Source organism: Oncorhynchus gorbuscha, linkage group LG20 (assembly GCF_021184085.1).
Source record: "Oncorhynchus gorbuscha isolate QuinsamMale2020 ecotype Even-year linkage group LG20, OgorEven_v1.0, whole genome shotgun sequence".
NCBI lineage: Eukaryota > Metazoa > Chordata > Actinopteri > Salmoniformes > Salmonidae > Oncorhynchus > Oncorhynchus gorbuscha.
In genome coordinates, this window is record NC_060192.1 from 25138850 (window position 1) to 25157491 (window position 18642).

Here is an 18642-nt window from a genome sequence, read left to right on the forward strand (position 1 = left end):
TCCACCAATTAGGCTGTTATGGTAGAGTGGCCAGATGGAAGCCACTCCTGAGTAAAAGGCACATGACAGCCTGCATGGAGTTTGCCAAAAGGTACCTGAAGGACTCAGACTGAGAAACAAGATTCTCTGTTCTGATGAAACCAAGGTTGAGCTCTTTGGCTCTAATGCCAAGCGCCACGTCTGGAGGAAATCTGGCACCATCCCTACGGTGAAGCATGGTGGTGGCAGCAACATGCCGTGGGATGTTTTTTCTGTGGCAGGGACTGGGAGACTATTCGGGATCGAGGGAAAGATGAACAGAGCAAAGTACAGAGATCATTGATGAAAACCTGCTCCAGAGCACTCAGGACCTCAGACTGGGACAAAGGATCACGTTCCAACAGGACAACGGTCCTAAGCACACAGCCAAGACAAAGCATGAGTGACTTCGGGACAAGTCTCTATGTCCTTTAGTGGCCCAGTCAGAGCCCGGACTTGAACCCGATCGAACATCTCTGGAGAGACCTGAAAATAGCTGTGCAAGTGACGCTTCCCAACCAACCTGGGAGTTTGAGAGGATCTGCAGAGAAGAATGGGAGAAACTCTCCAAATACAGGTGTGCCAAGCTTGTAGAGTCATACCCAAGAAGACGTGATGCTGTAATCCAAAGGTGCTTCAACAAAGTACAGAGTAAATGGTCTGAATACTTATGTAAATGTCATATTTCAGTTTATTTGTAAGAAATGTGAAAACATTTCTGAACCCAGTTTTTGCTTTGTCATTATGTGTAGATTGATGAGGGGGGATTAACATTTTAATACATTTTAGAAGAAGGCCGTAACGTATAAACATTTGGAAAGAATACTTTCCGAATGCACCGTACGCGTGTAGTGATTTTAGTATGCTTTTCTCCCATATAATGTTGCGCTGGGCATTGCCAGGGACCTCCACGATACAATATTATCACAATACTTAGGGGCCGATAATGTATTGCAGTTCTCATGACTTTATATGTATTCTGAATGCAATTCGGTAATGCTATTTGATTCTATACATATTGCTCACTATATGTCTGCTGCAGAGGGATGAGAACATTTTGTGGAAATGTGAATGAATGTAGGAGAATATCAAACAGATCTGATAAAAGATAATACAAAGAAAAAAACAAACGTTCTTTAGTATTTTTTTTGGTACCGTCTTTGAAATGCAAGAGAAAGGCCATAATGTATTATTCCAGCCCAGGTGCAATTTAGATTTTGGCTACTCAATTGCAGCAGTGCATGTGCAAAGTTTTAGACTGATTCCAATGAACCATTGCATTTCTGTTCAAAATGTTGTCAAGACTAAAATGTGCCTAATTTGTTTAACTTTTCATGTTCAAAACTGTGTACTCTCCTCAAACAATTAGCATGGTATTATTTCACTGTAATAGCTACTGTAAATTAGACAGTGCAGTTAGATTAACAAGAATTTAAGCTTTCAGCCAATTTCAGATATGTCTATGTCCTGGGAAATGTTCTTGTTACTTACAACCTCATGCTTATCGCATAAGTCTACATTAGCCCAACTGTCCCGTGTATGGGACATTGATCCTGATGAACTTTTAAAAGAAGATGGAGAACAAACTATAGGATGAAAAATACCATAGTTTTGGCACAAGTATAGCTGATTAGCGGCAGCTAATGCAACCTAGCAAACAAAATCGATACTTTGAGTCAAAGTTTAAATGTAATATCCAAAATAATATTGCAATATGTAACTGGACCCCCCCCTTTCCCCATCATTAATATAATGTATTGGTAGGTTTTAAATGCCTACGACGATGGCCAACTCATGTTTTCTGATGCTTTCCTGCTGTCCTGTTTCAGGTCATGTGATGGTAAACGGACCCACCACTCCCATACCAGTGAAGGCCAAGCCCTCGTCTATCGATCCTGTGATCCCACCCGTTCCTCTGGGTGAGATTCCAAACTACAAAAACCTACCAGCTTTCTGTGAAACCTCTTTTTGTTTCTTCTTGAAGCAGCCCATTTTGTTTTAATCCAGTCAGTATAACATTGTAAAAGCTACATATTGATGTGGATTAGGTGAGCCTCCGGTTGGGTTCCGTGACGTCCTATTGAGGGAGGGTCCAGAGGGCTTTGCCAAGGCGGTGCGTGCCCACAAGGGTCTGCTGCTCATGGACACCACCTTCAGAGATGCCCACCAGTCTCTCCTGGCCACCCGTGTCCGCACCCACGACCTCAAACAGATCGCCCCCTTCGTAGCCCACAACTTCAACAACCTGTTCAGCGTTGAGAACTGGGGAGGTGAGGAGTTGTTTACCACCAGTGCTCACACTCAATCTTTTGAATGTATTTTCTATTACCACACGTTTTCCGATCTCAATCTGCACTTTCTGTTTTTCTCTGGACCGATTTTGCAGCCTGCCTATGATTCAGTGGCCTCATTATAAACATTATGTTTTCAAAGATCCCAGTTTGAGTTGAAAGGTCAAATATAATTAACTGCTAGGGTAAATTTAAAATGTGACACCGCTTCAGGCCTGAGTTCACATCATTGAGCTGAGCAAGTTGGTGTAGTGTATCTGGGTTATTCGGGGGGGGTGTTCTCCTCTCCTCATGTCTCTGAAGAAAAAGGACGGCACACTTTTGAGGTTGATATGGATAGACTGACAGTATGTTTCTAAATAGAGACTGAAGAAAGGCTCGGTCTCATCTGTAGCAAAGTGATGTATGAAAATACATGTTTTATTTGGATAGCTCTTTTTAGAAAATTAGCTACAGAAGATCACCTTGGCACCCTGAAAAGAGAATCTACTGTGACTGTGTCCAAAAACATTTTGATGTTGAGGGATCTGGACATCAGACTAGGGAGAGAGTCCTTCCTTCTCTGGATGAATAGGAGAGATTCATAGTCTTTTCATGAAGTCTGTCCATTTACTGTCTAGTAGATACATAAGCAGTCCAAATGCTGAGGTTTATGGAGTCTGTTGCTATGGCAGTTATTGATCATTCCTCTTCTGTGCAGGTGCCACCTTTGATGTGGCGATGCGTTTCCTGTGTGAGTGTCCATGGAAACGGCTGCAGGAGCTGAGGGCTCTGCTGCCCAACGTGCCCTTCCAGATGCTGCTCAGAGGAGCCAATGCTGTGGGGTACACCAATTACCCCGACAACGCCGTGTTCAAGTCAGTACCTCTTCCCTGGATCATGCACCCCTTAATCCTTATTCCAACCAGAGCACGTATAGTGTCAACCCAGCCCTCACGGTTTGAGGGTTATGCATGGTATTTTTAGAAAGCATCACCCTTGAACCCAAGGTCTCTTCACTTGTACTCATCCATCTTTTAATTGTTCTGACCAGGTTCTGTGAGGTGGCCAAGGAGAACGGCATGGACATCTTCCGTGTGTTTGACTCTCTGAACTACCTTCCCAACCTGATGCTGGGTATGGAGGCTGCTGGGAGTGCCGGGGGTGTGGTGGAGGCGTCAATCTCCTACACAGGGGATGTGTCTGACCCAATGAGGCAAAAGTACTCTCTGGAGTACTACCTGAAGCTGGCTGATGAGCTGGTCAGAGCTGGAACGCACATACTGAACGTCAAGGTACTTTAGGGTGGCTCTGAACCAAACCCACTGATGTGGTTTTATCTCAACCACTTACATGTTCTATTTATATTGCGTTATATATACATTTTTTGATGAGTGACTCGGTCATAAATAACGAAAGAGAAAGGAGTCTGTCATGTTGTTGACCCCTCTATCCTTCTGCAGGACATGGCAGGGCTGCTGAAGCCTGAGTCCAGCCGCATGTTGATTGGTGCTCTGAGGGACCGTTTCCCTGACATGCCCATCCACGTCCACACCCACGACACGGCAGGCGCCGGCGTGGCTGCCATGCTGGCGTGTGCAGAGGCCGGGGCTGACATCGTAGACGTCGCTGTGGACTCCATGGCTGGAATGACATCACAGCCCAGCATGGGAGCTATTGTCGCCTGCACCAAGGGAACCAATCTCAGCACAGGTGAGCTGCCAGCCAATGGAGGGCAAATAAAGTGAGCTGCCAGCCAATGGAGTGCAAATAAAGTGAGCTGCCAGCCAATGGAGGGCAAATAAAGTGAGCTGCCAGCCAATGGGGGGCAAATAAAGTGAGCTGCCAGACAATTTTTATTTTACCTTTTTATTGAACTAGGCAAGTCAGTTAAGAACAAAAGATTATTTACAATGATGGCCTAGGAACAGCGGGTTAACTGCCTTGTTCAGGGGCAGAATGACCGATTGTTACCATGACAGCTTGGGGATTCGATCTAGCAACATTTTGGTTACTGGCCCAACGCTCTAACCACTAGACTACCTGCCGACCCTCTGAATGGAGGGAAAATAAAGTGAGCTGCCAGCCAAGGTCTGCTATTGCAAACCGGTTTTATACACACAGGGGGGGAGCAGTGAACCATTTTGTTCTGTTTAAAAAGGTAAAAGGCTGAGACCTTTAGCCCCATGAAAGGATGCTACAGTCAACAAGGACAAGGAAAAGCAACAGAAAAAAAACAAATACAGAGACAAAATATATATTTTTTACCTTTTTATTTAACTAGACAAGTCAGTGAAGAACAAATTATTATTTACAATGACGGCCTACCAAAAGGCAGGAGACCTCCTGCGGGGACAGGGGCTGGGATTAAAAATAAACAACACACACATATAGGACAAAACACACATCACGACGAGAGACAACACAACACTACATAAAGACAGACCTAGGACAACAACATAGCAAGGCAGCAACACATGACAACATTATGCAGTCATGTAGCTACTGACTCCAGCTGTTTATGGCTGTAGAAATGGGTAGTTAATTGGCATTTTTGCCGCCTCGATGTGCATATGACATCCTCAAGTGTTTTTAAAGATCCATTTTCTGTTTGTGATGGAGGTTACTCTGCCTAGATGTCTCTGAATAACACTTCAAAATGTGTTTGTAGAACCAACTGCAACAGCTAGTGACAATTTAATTATGCTGATGCTTAGTGCATATTTACACTGCGGTTGAGTTAAACGAACGGCCTTAATGGATATAACCCAGAGAACATGGTACACATGGGAGGTAATACTGTTCATGTGTAGAGGGTAATGTAAAAAGGGCCAAATGAGGCATGATTGTTGCAGGGAAGCGGAGAGGGAACGAGAGGATAAGGCAGGGGGAGGGTGGCAGAAAGGGCAGAAAGAAGTTCACCACACAACTGTCATTTCGCAGCTCACAAACAACCCTGCGACCTTCAGTTAATTGAGACATTACAGCAGCAGGAAAGTCTTAACCCGCTGTAATGACCTTGGCCTGCAAGCCTCCGTGAAGCTCTGCCTCTGCGTGGGAACAGGATTGTGGTCAGAACCATGTTCCCCTGGCTGCAGCCAGTCATGTTGTTGCTAGGGGAACGGTGGTGAGACCAGATCATTGCCCTTGTGTTATTCAGGAGGGAATCTGTCAGCTGCAGGCTAGTGTTGCCTGTTATCACGCTGCCACCAGCCGTGACTGACGGTTACCGTGTGCTTTGATTCATCAACGATGGTGGACAAGGTGAAAGGCTGTTCTTTCGTTCATGTTTCGATGAACAAAGAGCAGCAGATGAAATGGCAAATTTGATGAGCGTTTAATCTAATCCTGCCATATGATACAAGGGTTTAATAACTACATATTCTGTTCGCAATGAATCAGGCTTAGATTAGCTACTTTTAAATTTCAGTCAAAATCCCATCAGAATGCTCACATTCAGGGGAAAAAGACTTGTTCTTTTTGTTTATTTCTCATTAGTCTCCGCCTCCTGCTCCTTTTCACTGAGTACAAGGCTGCCTAGGTAATTGAAATGTCAGGCGGATGTCATTTGCCCAAGAAAATTTGGTGTCTAGTTACATTTCCCTTCTGTGTTGCGCTTTAGTGCCGTATATTCCATACAATATTTATCCATTTATTGTAAAATAACTTCCAAATTCATTCCAAATAAGCTACTATTTGGGCATTCATGCATGAGATAGGATGACAAGACTGCTCTAATTCATAGTTCTTCCCACTCATACCCTCGCTTACTTCTCAAAGTGCTCTCTGACCTACTACTGCCTTGGTCATATTTAGTATCAGCTGTCTGAGCAGCTTACCGATTCGCTGCAGCTGTACACAGCCCATCTGCAAATAGCCCATCGAACTACCTACCTCATCCCCATATTGTTTTTGACTTTTTTTGCTCTTGCACACCAGTATTTCTACTTGCACATCATCATCTGCACATCTATCACTCCAGTGTTAATTTGCTAAATTGTAATTACTTCGCTACTATTGGCCTATTTATTGCCTTACCTCCTTACTCCATTTGCACACACTGTATATAGATTTTTCTGTAACTCGGTTGTTTTTTTGTCGCACTGCTTCGCTTTGTCTTGGTCAGGTCGCAGTTGTAAATGAGAACTTGTTCTCAACTGGCCTCCCTGGTTAAATAAAGGTGAAATAAAACAATGCAAAATTGGAAGTACTTATTGGTACTTGTTTGCTGAAAATCCTCAAGTGCCTCATTTAATCTGGCTCTTTCACCTTTCCTCTTTTCCATGGTCCCATCTTCTCATTCATATGCTTTTGCTCATAAATTACTTCTGAGCTCTTCACTCCTATAATCTTTCCATCCATATTTGATCTCTGCATCATGAGCTTTCCTCTGGCAAAGGTCCATTGTACTCTCCCGTGATGCTTATAGATCATCTTTAAGTCGGCTCTAGTCCTCTGAGGGACAGGAACTGCGGTCAATATCGCGCTCTCGCGTTTGCTCCCTTGCTTTCTAGATGTTTATGGATGGAGTGGGAAGCTTGATGCAAATATCCATGCTTAATTCTTTTGTCTCTGAGATGGATAGGATAGGGAGAATGTGTGTGGGGGCGGGGGTCTGTTTGACTTATGTGTTGTCAGCTGAAGCATGGAGGTAATTGTCATTACCGCAATTTGATAGGTCTTCTGGGTAAATTAGCATTCGCAATGTATTGGCAGCAAAGAGGGCGCATTGATTGACTGACTGATGTTCCTGCTTTGGAAGCCAGTGAACACCTAAGTGGCTGGAACCACACTGATATACTTTAATGTATTCTCTGGCATGTCTCCCACATACAATATGTTTAACAAGATTGTTCCATTGTATTTGCTTGGTATTTGTGCGACCAGCATCTATAGATGCCTAATATATACTGAACAAAAAATATAAAGGCAACATGTAGAGTGTTTCATGAGCTGAAATAAAAGCTCCTGTAAATTTTGAATACGCACAAAAAGCTTTTCTCTAAAATTAGTTTACATCCCTGTTAGTAAGCATTTCTTCTTTGCCAAGATAATCGATCCACCTGACAAGTGTGGCATATCAAAAAGCTGATTAAATGGCATGATCATTACACAGGTGCACCTTGTGCTGGGGACTATAAAAGGCCACTAAAATGTGCAGTTTTGTCACTATGCCATAGATGTCTCAAGTTTTGAGGGAGTGTGCATTTGGCATGCTGACTGCAGGAATGACCACAAGCTGTTGCCAGATAATTTAATGTTAATTTCTTTTTAAATATTTTTGTTCAGTGTTTTAAATATTTTTGTTCAGTGTATTTATCCCTGATACCTCAGTGTCATTATTCTCTGTCCTGCCCTCTCTTTGACAGGGATATCCCTGGAGAATGTTTATGACTACAGTGAGTACTGGGAGGTTGCTCGTGGGCTCTATGCACCCTTTGACTGTACAGCCACTATGAAGTCTGGCAATGCTGATGTGTATGAGAACGAGATCCCTGGAGGCCAGTACACCAACCTGCACTTCCAGGCTCACAGCATGGGCCTGGGGCACAAGTTCAAGGAGGTGAAGAAGTCCTACACAGAGGCCAACAAGCTGCTGGGTGACCTCATCAAGGTGAGGCAACCGGCCACCTATTCAAATTAAGTGATCAAACACCTTTGTAATTCTCTCTCTGGAAGTGGATTTTTAAAAGTATTCTGATTTGTGGAGGAAAGTCTGAACTGCTGAATGAATTGCCCATTTAATTCCTTCACTCACCATCCTCCGTTCACTCTCTCTCAACTGTGTGTGTGTGTGTGTGTGTGTGTGTGTGTGTGTGTGTGTGTGTGTGTGTGTGTGTGTGTGTGTGTGTGTGTGTGTGTGTGTGTGTGTGTGTGTGTGTGTGTGTGTGTGTGTGTGTGTGTGTGAGGCTGTCTCAAATACAAAATGGGAATCCGTTTGCAGAAAGGAGAGCCGTTGATCTCACCGCAGCCTAAAGTCAGATTAACCAAGGAGCTTTGAGCAAGTTTATCTGTTATGTTCTGCAAGCTTCTGTCTGATCTCTCCAATCAATGGTATCTTTTATCGTTTAGTCTCGCCTTGCTGGCTTTCATTTCCTAGGTCTTAATTAAATGATCAGTGATAGTTGACTTTCTCTTCTTGTCCTCCTCCATTTCCTTTGTTTCCGTCTAATATTGTCCATAAAACAGGCACAGCGAATCAGTCTGAGTGTCTGTTCAATAGCAGACACGCTTACTTTGCTTTCATTATGCCTCTGTTCATTTGCTCCTCTCTGCTACCCCTTGTCTTGTAGTCTTAGCTGCAAAAAAATCATGTTTTCAAACTATTTCCCCTTCTTCCATACTTCTGTTCACTTCTTTTGCTCTCGCTCTGTTTATCTCCTTTCTTTCGTTCTCTCTCTCCTCCTGACTACCTCACTTCTGTTCACCCCTCGCTCCTCTCCTGACTACCTCACTTCTGTTCACCCCTCGCTCCTCTCCTGACTACCTCACTTCTGTTCACCCCTCGCTCCTCTCCTGACTACCTCACTTCTGTTCACCCCTCGCTCCTCTCCTGACTACCCTCACTTCTGTTCACCCTCACTCGCTCCTCTCCTGACTACCTCACTTCTGTTCACCCCTCGCTCCTCTCCTGACTACCTCACTTCTGTTCACCCCACTCGCTCCTCTCCTGACTACCTCACTTCTGTTCACCCCTCGCTCCTCTCCTGACTACCTCACTTCTGTTCACCCCTCGCTCCTCTCCTGACTACCTCACTTCTGTTCACCCCTCGCTCCTCTCCTGACTACCTCACTTCTGTTCACCCCTCGCTCCTCTCCTGACTACCTCACTTCTGTTCACCCCTCGCTCCTCTCCTGACTACCTCACTTCTGTTCACCCCTCGCTCCTCTCCTGACTACCTCACTTCTGTTCACCCCCTCGCTCCTCTCCTGACTACCTCACTTCTGTTCACTTCCAATTTGCACACCAGCCTGGAAGTTACTAGGGTGAAATACCATGGTCTATGACAGATGGGCTGTAGGACCAGTAATGTTGTGGATAACATCTCTCTCTCCACCTCTCCCCGCATGCAGGTGACCCCCTCCTCGAAGATCGTGGGTGACCTGGCCCAGTTCATGGTGCAGAACTCTCTGACAAGGGCAGAGGTGGAGGAGAGGGCTGATGAGCTCTCCTTCCCCCTCTCAGTGGTGGAGTTCCTGCAGGGTCACATTGGCATCCCACACGGAGGCTTCCCTGAGCCCTTCAGGTCCAAGGTAACACACACACACACACACCACACCCACTTCACAAATTCCCAATAGATCCTAGTTCAAGGCTCTATTTATTTTATTTTTTTCAGCATCCAAACAACATTGTTCTTTTTAACACACTGGACTAATGCTTTCAATTGAGAACAGTCGGTGCATCACAATCTGCATCTCTCATTGGGCAGCTGCACTTACAGTAATCAATAGCTTGCCCTTGGGAATGGGGTACGGAGTGTATGTGGAAACATGTAACTATTCTATATCTGCCATTTCAATGCCAACCATAATGACAGGATTTGAATTCCCACATTCTGTATTAAAGGATTATTAGGTTTTTGCACTTGATGGTTATAACATTGAGAGTATATTATACTCCACTTAAATTGAAGTATTTATTTTTTTAACGAGCAGAAAAGGCCTTTTTTAGTAGGGCACATCCCCTTAAGTCAGAGAAATACTTGAGAAGTTTGCCTGTTTTTGTCTCCACTGTCCCTGGATCTCTATCACACACATGTTTCTGTTTGAAATGTGAAGAAATCTCATTTCTTTCCCCATCTCTAAGAGAACCACAATTACCCAGAAGCATTTCTCTGGAAGATCAATTATTTTCTAGGACACATTTGTGCCTCACATCACCAGTGCACAATGCAGTTCCCCTTCTTGTTTTGTTTTCCATTGGACGCACAGTGGCACTTGAGTAATTTATTTTTCAGTTCATAACTAAATAGGCCATCTGCTTAGCATACATCATGTATAACAAAGGAATGGTACAGCCATTATGGAGCAGCTATTTCTCATTTCCAACAGATGCCTAGCATTACCCGAATTCATTATTACACTCATGTTTACTTGTGATGTTCAAACGTTGCTTGTAGCCTGCCCAGCTCCCTTTGGCCCGTTAGTGGCTGATTTCTAACCTCTGCCCCCAGGTGCTGAAGAATATGCCACGGTGGAGGGCCGCCCGGGTGCCTCTCTGCCCCCCATGGACTTCCAGGCCCTAGAGAAACAGCTGCGAGAGACGCACGGAAATGACATCACTCCAGAGGATGTGATGTCAGCAGCCATGTACCCCAAGGTGTTCCAGGAGTTCAAGGAGTTCACCCATCAGTTTGGCCCCGTAGACTGCCTCAACACACGCCTGTTCCTCGATGGACCCAAGATTGCGGAGGAGTTTGAGGTCAGTCTCAACATGTGTGTGGATGAGAAGTGATTCATTTGACATGAACTGTCTGATTACAATATATTTGCTTATGTTCTATTTTCTTTGGATCACACTTTCTGTGTCTGTCAGGTGGAGTTGGAGCGAGGGAAGACCCTCCACATCAAAGCCCTGGCCCTGGGAGACCTCAACAAGGCTGGCCAGAGGGAGGTGTTCTTTGAGCTGAACGGAGCACTCAGATCTGTCCTGGTCAAGGATACAGTGGCCATGAAGGTACATTTGATTTGATTTACTGTATTTGTCACATACACATGGTTAGCAGATGTTAATGCGAGTGTAGCGGAATGCTTGTGCTTCTAGTTCCGAAAATGCAGTAATAACCAACGAGTAATCTAACCTAACAATTCCAAAACTACTACCTCATACACACAAGTGTAAAGGGATAAAGAATATGTACATAAAAAATATATGAATGAGTGATGGTACAGAACGGCATAGGCAAGATGCAGTAGATGGTATCGAGTACAGTATATACATATGAGATGAGTAATGTAGGGTATGTAAACAGTACATAGACAGTACATAGTTACATGCTTAAAACGCATAATGACAAGTAACACTTAAGATATTCTCACTGCTTTATAAATTGTTTAACCTCCCCATTAGATATCTCAATCGACACATTGGTGTTCCTGCAAACTCACAAAGTGTACTCTCTCTCTGCCCCTCTCTCCAGGAGATGCACTTCCACCCCAAGGCGCTGAAGGATGTGCGTGGCCAGGTGGGGGCTCCCATGCCGGGTAAGGTTGTGGAAGTGAAGGTGAAGCAGGGCCAGACGGTGGAGAAGGGCCAGCCTCTGTGTGTGCTCAGCGCCATGAAGATGGAAACAGTGGTCAACTCTCCCCTCTCTGGCACTGTGGTCAAGATCTACGTCAACACCGACAGCAGCCTGGAGGGAGACGACCTCATCCTGGAGATCACCGAGTAGGACAGGAACCATTCATTTGAGCACAACCTTAACCCCTTCAGTCTCACACGCTAAAGTACAATTCCAACTGTTGAAAAGAGGCAGGCAGGAGAGAAATGTATCTATTTTTGAAATTCTGGAGAAAAAAATATACAGTATGATTGTAATCAATTAATGAACTAATGTTTGTTTATTGGAGCGCTTCCTGTGGTGATTGCACTTGTGATATGTACGGTAATCCACTGTCACTTTAGAAACTGATAAGTACAATCATTAACCATTGGAAGGGAATAAAATCTAGGAGTTTTCATATTCATATATTCATGTTAATCAATATACGTCATTCTCTAACGCTTTCCTGAAGAGTTATATTGCTGAGGCTTTGCCAATATGAAGATGAATGATGCAATAAATAAGTGTAAAGCAATTGATAAGCCATTGACATTCTGGGATTTAATGTAATATAAACTCTTAGTCTTGGCTAATCATGTTTTAAATTGTACAATAGTATTTAGGCCATCCCTGTACGAGCATCACCTCCATGAGTGTCATCTGATATGTTTAAATAGAAAAATGAAAGTTGACATCAATAGACCCAGGGTCGTTACAGTAATAATATAGGTGTTCAAGCATAGGAAGTATTTCCATCCTAATTGTCCTCTCTTCCCTCCATCTCACTATATTGACTGACTGGGTAAAGCTGTTCTAAGCATCTACTCTCATCACTGATCACTGCATTACTTTCACTCATTTTCCCCAACCCATTATAAAGAGTAAAGCTTTTACTGTACATTTCCTTCGCATCTGAAAGTGGATGGCCTATGAATTTTTGAAGCACAAGTGACTCAGTTGACCAAAACCCTTCTTTTAGACACTGAACCTAAAATAACACATTTTTTGACCAACTACCTTGCTTTGTACATGAACGCCAATATACTTGATATTCTGATACACGCTTGATATTTTGGCAACTTGCTGTGACTTTTTAAAATAGAAATGAATCCTACATAACTGGACATACTTAGTCATTCTGCTAGTCATTGGGACTGACTGGACTCTGGTGAGATTTACAGGTTGTAAGGGGTAGTTTCATGTTCTCAATCTGTGGTAATGGATTACTAAGGGGCCTTAGTTTTTAGAATACATACGTTTACTGTGCAACTTTATTGCCCCAAGTGTTTTGTTTTGCTTATTAGTCCCCCACCTCCCCACCCCCCAATTGTAAACTTTGCTTGTTAGACCCTATAGGAACTTAACCCGAATAACCGATGACAAAATAATTGGTCTTTGTTTTCAGTGTAGAGATTAAAAGTAGTTGAATGTTACTTGTGTATATGGTGTGTCCTTGCAGTACATGAGGCTACTGTCTGAGTGCTGGTGGGTGTTGTTTTGTCAACTGTCATGGTAACCACTTTGTGTCTGTTTACATCTGGGGTGTTGATAACCGTGAGCACACTAGGCATTGTCATGTAATGCAGTATTTGCAGGACAAAGAGAAATGTTATTGATTTTGTTTTGTTTTTGCATGAAAAATCATAGCCTTGTCATGATTAAGTAACGTCTATAATCTACGACATTACAAATCATCTCTTGAGAATAGTTTACCAACCTGTTGTATCAAGCCATAGTAATCAGATGTTTCTTACACTTCTAACTCCTGTATGTGAAACAGGTCTTAAGCCCAGTAATGCAACAACTAAAGAATGCAACGATTGAGCCTGTTATCTTACGAACGACATTGGTTCTGTGCGTAAAATATCATTTTTGCGTGCAGTACGCACAGTTATCTAGGTCAAGTAGGAGACTTCTACATAGGAAAAACAAATGTTAATGAGCTTTATACATAGATGTCTTGTAAGCGTTAACATTACTACCGATTAATGTTGAATAGTAATGTCATTTGTATTCTATAATCTTGCTGGGGGTCTGTGGCAGTTATGCCATTCTTCTCATGTCTGTGTCTTTTGATGATCAGTTTTAAATCATGCAAATACTAATTCAGTGTAACCTCATGTCTTTTCAATGTGACAGGACTTTGAAAGAAATTAAAAGAGCATTACAGAGTTGTCTCGCTCTTTGTCATTTTAATGTTTTGATAATAGAGCTTGTGTGCAATGGTTCATCTTAGACTTAGTGTGCGGCTCTGTTCAAGTGCTCTAATTCTTATGAAGAGTAGCGTGAAAAATGAATCAAAATGGCAGACAAATGTTTCTACATAAACAATTCAATAATTGTGACAATTTGAAAGTTGACACTCGATAGGTATAAATAATGGACATATTCAGTTGCAGGGGTGTAAAAGGCAGATGATCGATAGTTGATAAGGCCCACTCTAATTGAAACTGACAGGAACGGCCCTAACCTACCCAATCAGTCGGTGCACATTGATTGATTGCCAATGGCGTAATCCCCTAATGGATACAAATTGAAGGATATGAGGACAGTGTGTGTGTGTGTGTGTCCAATCGTTCACATGCCACACTGTTAATAATTTTGACATTTTGAGTCAATAGTTACTCAAACAGTTACATCTCTTCTAAAGCCTGCAATCTATACATTTGCACAGCCTCGCAGTTTAGATACGGAGTAGTGTACTATTCTGTAGCATTACTGCACTGATGGATGATGGGCCTCAGAGCTGCCATATGCTCCTTTAGATGAGAAGTTGGGGTGGGTTTCCGGGCGCTGATTAATTGCTCTGTATGCACCAGGGTAGTCTACCTGTAGGTGCTGACCATGGCCATGTGATGTACAGCCAGGACTGGGGGCAGAGGAAATGTATGAGGCTGAATGACTAGAGAGAAGAGACTGGGAGCCCGTATTGTTCACCGAGTTCTAGATGGGTTGTAAAGTGCATATTTTAAATGGCTATGTTCAAATGTTCTATTTTTTAAGGAGGGAGTTAACCCCGGAGATAATCATACCTCATGATTGTGCTTCCTTGCTATTAGAAATGTGCCTGTGTGGCAGTATGTCATAAATGTTTGATTCAGTGTCCTGCCCTCCTCCCATTCAGACCTAATGTATCTGACATGGCTCATCTCTGGCTCCTCCATCACCTAGGCTCTCTGCCCTCCTCCCATTCAGACCTAATGTATCTGACATCGCTCATCTCTGGCTCCTCCATCACCTAGGCTCTCTGCCCTCCTCCCATTCAGACCTAATGTATCTGACATGGCTCATCTCTGGCTCCTCCATCACCTAGGCTCTCTGCCCTCCTCCCATTCAGACCTAATGTATCTGACATGGCTCATCTCTGGCTCCTCCATCACCTAGGCTCTCTGCCCTCCTCCCATTCAGACCTAATGTATCTGACATGGCTCATCTCTGGCTCCTCCATCACCTAGGCTCTCTGCCCTCCTCCCATTCAGACCTAATGTATCTGACATGGCTCATCTCTAGCTCCTCCATCACCTAGGCTCTCTGCCCTCCTCCCATTCAGACCTAATGTATCTGACATGGCTCATCTCTGGCTCTCCATCACCTAGGCTCCTCCATCACCTAGGCTCTCTGCCCTCCTCCCATTCAGACCTAATGTATCTGACATGGCTCATCTCTAGCTCCTCCATCACCTAGGCTCTCTGCCCTCCTCCCATTCAGACCTAATGTATCTGACATGGCTCATCTCTGGCTCCTCCCACAAGTAAACGGTGAAGCCACTTTTGCAGAACATTTTAGCAACATAATTAGTTTATACAGGTGTGGCTCAGGCTCTCTCCCAGTAACAAAGCTAATGATCGCTGATCCTCTCCCCTCAGTTTTTTTGCGCCCTCATAATCCCCTTAATTTGGGATGTTTGGTGAGCTTGCTGTGACGAGGGGGTTCACCGTGGGTTAGTGTATGCTCCCAGCATGACAGAACACGAGGCGGAGGAGAACACAAATTCCCACAGAATGAGGTCAAGTACTAAACTGTCATTAGTAGTTTTCATGATTTTAATATCAATCCATTAGCCTACTACCTTAGTGTTAAGTCTTGTTAATTAAATGAAGCCCGGGTTTCTTTAGAGAAGAAAAATGCCACCTTGGTGCAGAGATGAGATTTGTCCATTAGTACAATCATGTTTGTAGTCTAATGAGAGGAGTGGGAGTGTTAGGAGTGTTTATCAGACAAAATTGGTACGATTGGAGCATGGCTTTGATATACAGAACTTTGCAATAGGATATGTTAGAATATAGAAATATAGGTCTTCTGTCAGACTTTGTAAACATTGGCATTGTAAATATTCCACTTTGTGCAATTGCCTAAAGATTTTTTAAAACCTGCATGAACAATATCACCTACAGCCCTATTTCAGACTTTCAAACAGCCCTCCAATCCCAGACTGGTAATTAGTCACCAGGGAAGTTATTAATAAAGCTTAACTACCACCATAAATATCCGCTTTTTTATTTTATTTAAGAAGAAAATGGATAAATACCACAACAGGCTGATAGATATTAGAGATTACTGGCTCTTATGTCGTGCTACCATTGAATACTGAGTCAATCAATTATCTGAATTTAATGAGTCGTTCTTAATATAACATATTTATGTTTGAAGTACATTTTATAAAGCTGTATATACTGATATGATATAATCCCTCAAGGTCTATGGGATACTTACAGCTTTCCTATTGCGTGACCTGTTTTGATGGGATTTGTCTTGCCACTGTGCTGTACAATACTCTGTGTGGCAGCATTAAACATAGTTCAATAAGTCTGTGTTTACAACCGGAGTGTGCTTGTTTCCTGGATACTGTTTCTAATAATCCTCTGATTTAGAAATGAAGACGTTACTCTGGATTCCCCCGGGGAAGCCTGAAGTCAAGTCTATGAATTACTCATCTCTAATGTCAGCTCTCTGCGCTCATGCAAAAACAGAAGCCACAAACACACCAACAATATGAATAATGCAAGTATCCCAGCTGTCAAAACAAGGATCTTAAGATTCTGACATAGGGTTGAGGACTGAATTTGTTTTGGTGGTGGAAAGAGCTTGTTTAAGTTTTTAAAGTATATGTCAGGCTACCCACATTACGAATTTTCACGATTTGGACATTAATCCACTTTCCAACGCTAATAAACGTGGAAATGTGAGCAGCATTTTGGATTCCGAGTTGAATTAGTTAGGGAGCGTAAACAAAGTACTAACTTTTTTTACATTCAAATTTCAATAGCTCCTTGCTCATGTGACCTACTGACTTCAAACAAGGTTCAGAATGTACACTCAGTGAGCCTACACATTGCACAACCTTTAGTTTGTCCATTTTCATCTCACCCATTTTTACATTCATATTTCAAACGTTCAAATTTCAACAGCTCCTTGGTCATGTGACCTACTGACTCCAAACAACGTTGAGAATGTACACTCAGTGGGCCTACACAGTGCACATCCTTTAGTTTGTCCATTTTCATCTCACACGTTTTTACATAAATCTTTCTCAATTTTACATTTCAATAGCTCCTTGGTCATGTCACCTACTGGACTCAAACGAGGTTCAGAATGTCCACTGACTACCCTTCTATATTGCACACCCATTAGTTTGTCCATTTTCATTTCACAAATTTTACATTAATTTTTCTAACTTTCAAATTTCAATAGTTCCTTGGTCATGTGACCTACTGACCTCAAACTACTTTCAGAATGTCTACGGACTGGCGAAGACGGGCGCCGCGAGGAATCCAGTGCGGTAACGCGACTGATCCTGGAGAAGCTTGCGGGAGCCCCTGGGAGAGTTCTCTTTTCTTTGTGATGAGCAGGGCGCCCTGGAATGGGTTTGCCCTGAGAGAGGGGCCCAAGCCCTGGAAAGCATTGCAGTTTCTTTATTGTCTGGTGAGCTATCCCTGGCTCTTGAAAATCTGGGGGAGAGGGTGTGAATCTCACACCGGGCCTTACCCGTATCTGCAGCAGGTCTCCAAGGTGAATAGCCTCTGGCATGTTATAATAATGTAGGTAAGCGAAGTTGGCAAAAAAGAGACAGAACTTCGGGATAAGGATTGGCTCTAAGGGCTCGGTCGGTCGGATTAGGCTCGAGCTCCTCTCGCCACCATTGGAAGTTTTTTGTGCGGCTCATCTCGCGGTCTCTCGTCCGTGGTCTCGCAAGGGACTGTGTGCGGGGGTTTGAAGGCGGACCGGTGGGGGGTTAGGTCCGGCGGTTGGTGGTGGCAACTATGGACGTGCGCCAGGCCCTTCTCGTGGATCTCCCCAGCTACGGCGCTCGCCAGCCCCACACATTGTAGGTGGGGTGGTCTCCTTTACACTCACTAGACTTGAGGCGGAGCCTAAACCCATTGGCCCCGCAGTGATAGGGCATTGCATGGATCTGGCTCATGACCTACGGAGTGGGGAGAGGTATCTCCAGCTTGTCTGGGGAGGGAGGCGTACATCTGATGTGGGTAGGACCATCCACGCCCATTGATTTGCTGCGGAACCATAAAATGGACGGAAGAAGTCTAGGTTCCCACTGGGCACGGATCACAGAATGTCAACTTGATGAAATTCAAAGGAGAGTACCCACCTGTCGCAGTCGAACTCAAATCACCCGTGGGGTGACTGTGACCGCCTCATGTCAAAGTGCTGGTAAAGGTGGCTCCTATGGCTCTGTCCCGGAGGGCTGACTTGGCTAGCAAATTATTAAAAGAGGATGATTATTTTCTGTTACTTCTTCGGGAACATCCGGTCGATGGTGCCGCTAGATACAGCGAGGGATATTTGGTTCTCAAGCCTGTAAGTATTGCGCTGGCACTTGATGTCGATTGGGTGTAAAAACCCAGTTAAAGTCCGCTGAAGGTTGTGGTCCTTCTGTAGCTCAGTTGGTAGAGCATGGCGCTTGTAACGCCAGGGTAGTGGGTTCGATCCCCGGGACCACCCATACGTAGAATGTATGCACACATGACTGTAAGTCGCTTTGGATAAAAGCGTCTGCTGAATGGCATATATTATTATATTATTATAGCGGGCAACTGCCCAGTTTATAAGACAAAAAAGCCTCTGATGAT

At 43.8% G+C, this 18642-nt stretch overlaps 1 protein-coding gene across 1 annotated transcript in view; it reads left to right on the forward strand.

Moving 5' to 3' along the window:
• The window catches only part of LOC124007431 (pyruvate carboxylase, mitochondrial-like), a 97755-nt gene extending 84027 nt beyond the window's left edge, over nt 1–13728 (forward strand). The window contains 11 exon segments of the mRNA XM_046317983.1: nt 1848–1937; nt 2067–2288; nt 3010–3166; nt 3343–3583; nt 3752–4001; nt 7658–7902; nt 9363–9542; nt 10466–10484; nt 10487–10713; nt 10828–10968; nt 11432–13728. Coding sequence (XP_046173939.1) covers nt 1848–1937; nt 2067–2288; nt 3010–3166; nt 3343–3583; nt 3752–4001; nt 7658–7902; nt 9363–9542; nt 10466–10484; nt 10487–10713; nt 10828–10968; nt 11432–11683 — 2024 coding nt within the window. The 3' untranslated portion in view covers nt 11684–13728.
• Nucleotides 13729–18642: the final 4914 nt, after the last annotated feature.